Raw genomic sequence first — 6,849 nt, forward strand, 5'->3', positions numbered from 1 at the left:
TTTTTCAGCAGATTTTGAACTTGGACTTATTAGTATTCAAAATTTTCCACAGACTTCATGAAAACTGCATTATTCCCATCTGACAATTGCAAATGATATACAGTATGTGTTGTTTTCCCTCAGGTCTTCCCAGTTGTGTGACCAAGCCTGTGTTGTTTACTGGTTTTCAGGGGACTTGGAAAAAGCTGGTTCCCATCGGGAGTATCACTGTTGATGTGGATGTTCCAGAGAGGGCAGAGCAGAGAGGAGGATGGGAAAGAGGAGAGGACACAGGAGGAATACAGGTAGGCAGGTGCAAAGCGTTATGAGTTTTATGCATGCACTTGGATCAATGTGTGGGCGTCGAAACCAAAGAGAAAATACAGGATGGAGAGCATGGAGATCAGTGACTATTGCCAGTACGAGTAACAACATGGTAAAGATACTGTTAACTAATGATAGAATGCGCTGTGTTATGGTACAAGCCTCCAAAGAGTAGGAACAACTACATTTTGAAGGAAAAATAAATGAGTACACAAAATATAAAAAATACACTGACATATGGCCCAAATAGTGTCCAAATTAAGTTGTGATTTTAAAAACTAGTAATCTCTCAACCTTATTTTAATACATATTTAAACTTATTTTAATGAAGACAAATGGGCACAACAAAATAAATACAATAAAACACCTGCAAATGAATACTTGCAAGATAGATAAGTTTAATGCTCTACTGTGAAACATTCCAGGCAAAGCTAAAAACGGCCCCTCCACCAGTAAAGTTACAGTCATTCATTGATTCATTCATTTAGTCTTGGAAAAAAGATGAAGCAATACAGCTGAAACTGTGACAAAATCAGAACTTAACCAAGAAATTATCTGGTCACATGTTTGCCATTTAGGGCTAAAGAAACACTCAATCTGGAGTTATGTACGCTACAAAGAAGTAAGAAAATAGCAAGGATACAGATCGTTAACTAATGAGAAATCACATGTCAGTATTGTCTTGGCCTTAGGGAGTGACCAACATCTGTATGTACAATTGATCGATGATGAGAAAGTTTGTAAGGATTTGTACCCATTAGACGACAAAAAGCTGAATACAAAAGCCACCGTTTTAACAATAGAGTCTCACCACAGCTGACCTCAACCAGGACAATTCACTCTAATCCATTTATATCCCCGTGTGAGTGTCTACAATTCAGTTTACCATCTATCGCTCAGCCCCTTTCACTGTATGTACTCTACTCTTACTACGGCCAGTCAAGAAGTCAGGACTTGCATTGCGTTTAGCTAGACACTTCCAAGGCCAATTTTTTTAAAAGCATATACCCGGGGCTGTGATGAAATAGGAGAGCTCCCATGGGATAACATAAAAGCAACTAGCTTGTTAGATAGGAAGAAGAAGGCCTCCTGGGATACTATGCATGTTGTCATGGTCATTTGAGGTTGAATAAAGAAAACAGCTGTCCGTAGATGTAGGTAAAATGTAATGGCAGCTAAATACAAAACTAAAAATATTGCAATAATATAGTTAGAATTCAGTACCTGAAAGTAAAGGTGTTTGTAAAGTCTGGGACAAACTGCACAACATCAGGTGTTAAGTGGAAAACTCTAAACTAGGACTATCAGAACATAACAAGGAGTAAACCAGGATAAAAGCTGAATTCAAAATCTAAACCAGAGCCAACTCAACAAGCCCAGAAGTGAGTCACGATTAAGCAAGGATTAAAGTGGGCTCAACAAACTTACAACCCATTTAAACGTACTACTGAACCCATAAAAGGCCCAGACTACCACCAGTTTGAGAGCCACTGGTCCAATTATACGAGTACTCACAGACTATTATAACTGAAGAGTCAATTTCACACTTTGGTTTGACTGCTTTTTCAATATAACATCCCTACTATGCAGTCCTTGTTAATTCAGTCAAAAAGTTCAGTTTTAGGACAACAGGAAGTCCCGTTCTGGCAACCTGCTCACCGGTTATAGGCCAACTGACCCCACGTCCCTCTACGGCAATAAACATCCTCCCAGCCGCATGTAAGCATACAGAGCGTGTACGCCCATTCAAAACACTGACAAAATGAAGAAAACATTCCTTGCATTCCTCCCCCCAACACACTACGACTGTATGAATCTAAATATTTCAGCCAACACAAAACGCATGCCACAAAGCCTAGTAGTCATAGCTGAAAACTAGATGCAAAGTCATACCCAGACCGAGAAAGTATAGCATAATTCCGTATTGAATCCATTACAGCAGCTCAAAACAGCACAGCAACTGATAGCTACATAATTTTGTGCATTTGGCAGACATCCATTACCTGGCAGCAAGCAGGCTCCGTCAAACGCGCACAGATGCCATCCCGGAGTGTAATGCCCACTCGTCTGTCAGCTTCTAATAAAGCAGCTTCAACAGTAAAACTACCTCCCCGTGCCACCTGACCAGCTCTCCTCCTCTACCTCCTCCCATCCAGTACTTCAAGAGTTTTCCCTCAACGCCGTTAAAGCTCTCTAGTGATCATATCAGTGCAGTGGTGTGGGCTAAAAATAGGCATAGCAGATAACAACATGACAGACCTGTAGAGTCCAGTGCTTCCTCGATGAGTGGAGGTAAGCGCAGTCCATCCATAGCCCCCAAAAAGCAGCTGTAGCCAAACAGAGAGAGAGAGAGAGAGGGGAAGAAACAAGAAAGAAAGTGGGCGATCGAGGGTCAGAGGCTCGCACGCCCACCGCAGCTGCAGGGAAGAGAGAGAGAGAGACACACACACAGAAAAGCACAAACATTCACAGCAAGGACATATTGCACATAGCAGGGACGAGCGCGGGCTGGATACCTCAGGAGGCTATAGGGGAGGGTCCTGGGAGCGTGGGAGAGATGCCGAGAGGGAAGAGGGGAGGAGCGGAGTGCAGGACGGAGAGAGGGAGAGATGCTGTTATCCAGAAGAGAAACACACACACACACACACACACATAGACCGCCCTCCGTACCGCCTCCCTTTCCTCACACTCCCTCTCTGTCTCTCACTCATCCCTGCCTGTGCGTGTTTGCAACTTTTCATCTTTATGTGATTCTGCTATAAACAGAACAGATGATGATAGGTGGAAAATGTACAGGGGGATAACATCAACAAGGAGCAGGTTTGCAGTAGAAAGGATTAGTATAGCAGATCTTTAAAAAACTAAAAGAAAGTATGGTATCCAAAAAGTAGGAGTGGTCATTATGGGCTTAATCTGACATCTGGAAATATCACTTTATTATTATTATTATTATTATTAGTAGTAGTAGTAGTAGTAGTAGTAGTAGTAGTAGTAGTAGTAGTATTTATTTATTTATTTTTATTATTATTATTATTATTATTATTATTATTATTATTATTATTATTATTATTATTATTACCTTTAGTATATGAAATGCAATAACATCTGTTTTAGCAGTATTTTACAAAAGTCTAAAACCAAAAAGTGTGCAACCAAGTCATCATCATAAGATCGTGTTGATAGTTCTCAGCTATGAAAAATAAACATTTGAAAATGACGTGAAATGCAAAAAAAAGAGAGAATCAGAGAGTAAGAAGTCCTCAAAACTTGCATACTTATAGCCATTTCATAACAGTAGGTACATAGAAGTGAAAGTTCTTATAAAGTTTACGAAAATATACTTCACTGAGCAGTTGAGTATTTACTTTCCAAAATAAATGTCATAATCTCCCCATAAGGTGCACAATGTAAACAAATAAATGTATGCTCTTACATAAGTCACAAATGTGTAGCCTGTAAGAAAGAGTTGTAGGTGGGTGGCTAGTGAGTAAACAGCACAGTAGTAGTAAACACAGCAGCCATGGTGTGTTGATGTGGAAATATCACACCTTATTCTTAATCATTTGGTGTCATGAGAATCAGATCTGGATCCAGTATTATGAAACCTTGGCTGTAAATTACCAGTGAATCACAATGCATTCTGCTGCCTGTTATGGTCCTAGGCCTTAAGTTCTTTTTATTTGTTATTATTTTGTTTGTGTGTTATGTTAGTGTGTGATTGAATCTGTCCCCTTTCCCCCATGATCCTGGCTGTGTGAGCCCTTGCTGGTGATTGGAGAACTGTTTCCTCGCCTGGTCAATCCTGAGACTCACCTGCAGTTGCCTCTCCCTATTTAAGAAGATCCAGCACACCTGTTTGGGGCTGCTGGCCTGGGTGTGGCCAGTATGTCATTCTGTCTCAATTTGTTTCGTTTGTCACTTGTTTGTCCTTGTGTCTAACTTTGTGTATGAGACACTAGTTAAGTTTAAGTTTAAGTTTAAGTTTAAGTTTAAGTTTAAATTTAGGTTTAGGTTTAGGATTAGGATTAGGATTAGGTTTAGTTTAGTCACTCGATTCTGTTTGTCGGCTATGTGACTCGTGTTTTGTTTTGGGACACTTGTGGTTTGTTTTTAGTCTTATGTGTCCCTTAGTTTTGTCACCTGTTTTTAATAGGCTTACGTGACCAGTTTTGTAAGACAGAAAACTTGTGATTTGTTGGTAGTGTTATTTTTGGTTTTGTAGTTTAGATTCTTTTGTTTTACACATTTACGTAAATGTTTTAGTCCATTTTTGTTACTTTGTCCTTTAACAACCCTGTACATTAAACGACTGCTTTATTTCACCATTTTTCCATCTTAGTTTTTGCTACTTCCCAGACCGTAGACGTGCTGGGTCATAACACTGCCATCACCTACATTTGCGCATCATGTATATAGTACTAATGGAAGCTAATGATACCATACAGTACAGTACAGTAAGCATAATATCCAGACGCACATTAGCTAGCTCTTAAGATCCCCCATCTTAGCTCTCAGACAGGTTGTGTGTCCATCGTTAAAATCAATAGTTGCTTTTCAGAACAAGGCCAAGAGTTGATTACAGGAACAACAAATGTATACAGTGCCACCTTGCAAATCGTTTCCCTCCATCTTTGGCAGTCTCTGGACCTGAATGCATTTTTCCTAATGGGATCCAGACAGGCTTTTGTACATTACTGCTCACATCCCATCTATAGTTTGCGTTCACAAGTTTGATGTCATAATTTCAGATGGAAGGCAGGCCTCTCTATCACTATGGTATGGAACATCTACTGTTTTGAACAAAATCTCAAAACGCATGATGCACAAATGTTAAACCATACATTTTTGAAGATAGCGCTCACAAATTCACCATAATGTTCTTATAGCTTTAAGTGTTTTGGTGTTCAAATTGCACCACTTTCTCTTCTCAACATGTTCAGTTGTTGAAAGCATGTGGATAGGCCTAGTAATTACAGAGATATTAACAATAAACAAGGTAAACAAATGTGTAATCTGATAGTTAAACCATACCTCTCCCACAAAGGTACTTGCCCTCCAGCTCAGTTTTATTATAGAATGTTGTGATAATAACTTCCTCTTTTAAGAAATCTCCTCTTGTTGTCTTCTTTTCTGCTGATGAACATAGATTTTTCTCTACAAATCCATCACACTCCCACTAAACAATAATGCCATGTTTTGCAGCCCTCACCTTTGTAGTTGCAAGCCTGTCTGGCAACTCCACTGACGTCTGAGGAAAGGTGGGCCAGGTTTGGAGAGGATATTCCTATCAGAGCACTGTCAAGGATCAGGAAGTGCACTGTGGACTCATGCAAACAATATGGTCACACACATTTTCATATGGAAACTGTCTGCATCGCAAAGAGGAAGCCGATGCAAGGCGGAAGTCTGTGGTACGGAAATAGTAACACAGATAAGCAGGTAGTATTTGTTTAAAAGGTTGGTAGTATCACCGTATCCTTCAATGTTATACTGTACTAGTAGCAGTAGGTTTGCATTAAGCAGCACTGATCATAAAATCTAACAAAAATCTCAGTGCAAGCCTACAAAAAAGATTATTTGCAACGGGAAGTTGGTAACTCAAAAGGAACTAGTTAATTGAAAAAGCTTTTTCATTTTGTTGTGAATATTCTAAATGAAATGGTCACATCCAAAGCTACAGTTCCTATTTGCACTTCTCAAATATGTAAAAAGAACAAAAGTCAAACATTGTAACACTCCTACGTCTTTCTAATTAAGATGTCAGCACTAGGTAGGGCATCTGGTTTACAAAATAAAATATATGTGTAACGCGTATCTGGAAATAATTTGCTAATGCTTCATAACTAGAATTAGTTTAATATATACTCACTGTATATTAAAACATTGATTTCTTGCTTTAATTTAAAACTTTCTTCACTGTGTTTTTCAGGTAGCTGCAATCCCCAGACCGTAGGCGAGCTGAAGTTGTCACACACACACACACACACACAGGCACACACTTTAGGCAGATAGCTGTGAGAGCGAATGACAAGCTGCTGATAATGAGATGACAATGTCTGGCTGCAATCCACCTGTTATTGTGTGAATACTGCCCGGTGTCTTACGCACTAGATTCAGAATGTAGATAGCATCGAACCCATCGAAAATTATTCTTAATGTTTGGTCAACACCATATGCCTGGGGAATGGTCACATGGGTTTGGCTAGTTACCCAACTGTTGCATACTGGGGGTTTTGTACAATGAAGTCTTTTTCTGTGAATCCCACCCACTCAAAAAGACACAAGGAGGTGTTTATACTTCTGAGGGCCTTCAGACATACAGTGGTTGGGGGTTTGGGTATCATGTAGAAGAGTGTGTCTAGGATGAGTTGTTTATTCACTATTACATGAATGACTGGCATGTGAGGTCATAGATGGGATCTGTGGCTCCTCCCCCTTCTTAAACTCTTTGTTTTTGTCACATTCATCATGCATACGCAGGGCGCCCTGGCTACAGCACAGGCCTTAGGAATGCTTCACAATTGTGAAGCACTGACAAAACACGAA

At 39.8% G+C, this 6,849-nt stretch overlaps 1 protein-coding gene across 5 annotated transcripts in view; it reads right to left on the reverse strand.

Moving 5' to 3' along the window:
* LOC117372804 (coiled-coil domain-containing protein 136-like) overlaps positions 1-5,650 on the reverse strand; it is a 30,353-nt gene extending 24,703 nt beyond the window's left edge. For 2 of the 5 annotated variants that reach the window (XM_055222598.1, XM_055222602.1), the window contains exon 1: positions 2,563-2,808. In XM_055222598.1, coding sequence (XP_055078573.1) covers positions 2,563-2,614 — 52 coding nt within the window. In that variant the 5' untranslated portion in view covers positions 2,615-2,808. The other 3 variants (XM_055222599.1, XM_055222601.1, XM_055222600.1) reach the window with 3 other exon arrangements.
* Between the last annotated feature and the right edge of the window lie 1,199 nt (positions 5,651-6,849).

The sequence above is a fragment of the Periophthalmus magnuspinnatus genome, chromosome 6, assembly GCF_009829125.3.
Source record: "Periophthalmus magnuspinnatus isolate fPerMag1 chromosome 6, fPerMag1.2.pri, whole genome shotgun sequence".
Taxonomy (NCBI): Eukaryota; Metazoa; Chordata; class Actinopteri; order Gobiiformes; family Gobiidae; genus Periophthalmus; species Periophthalmus magnuspinnatus.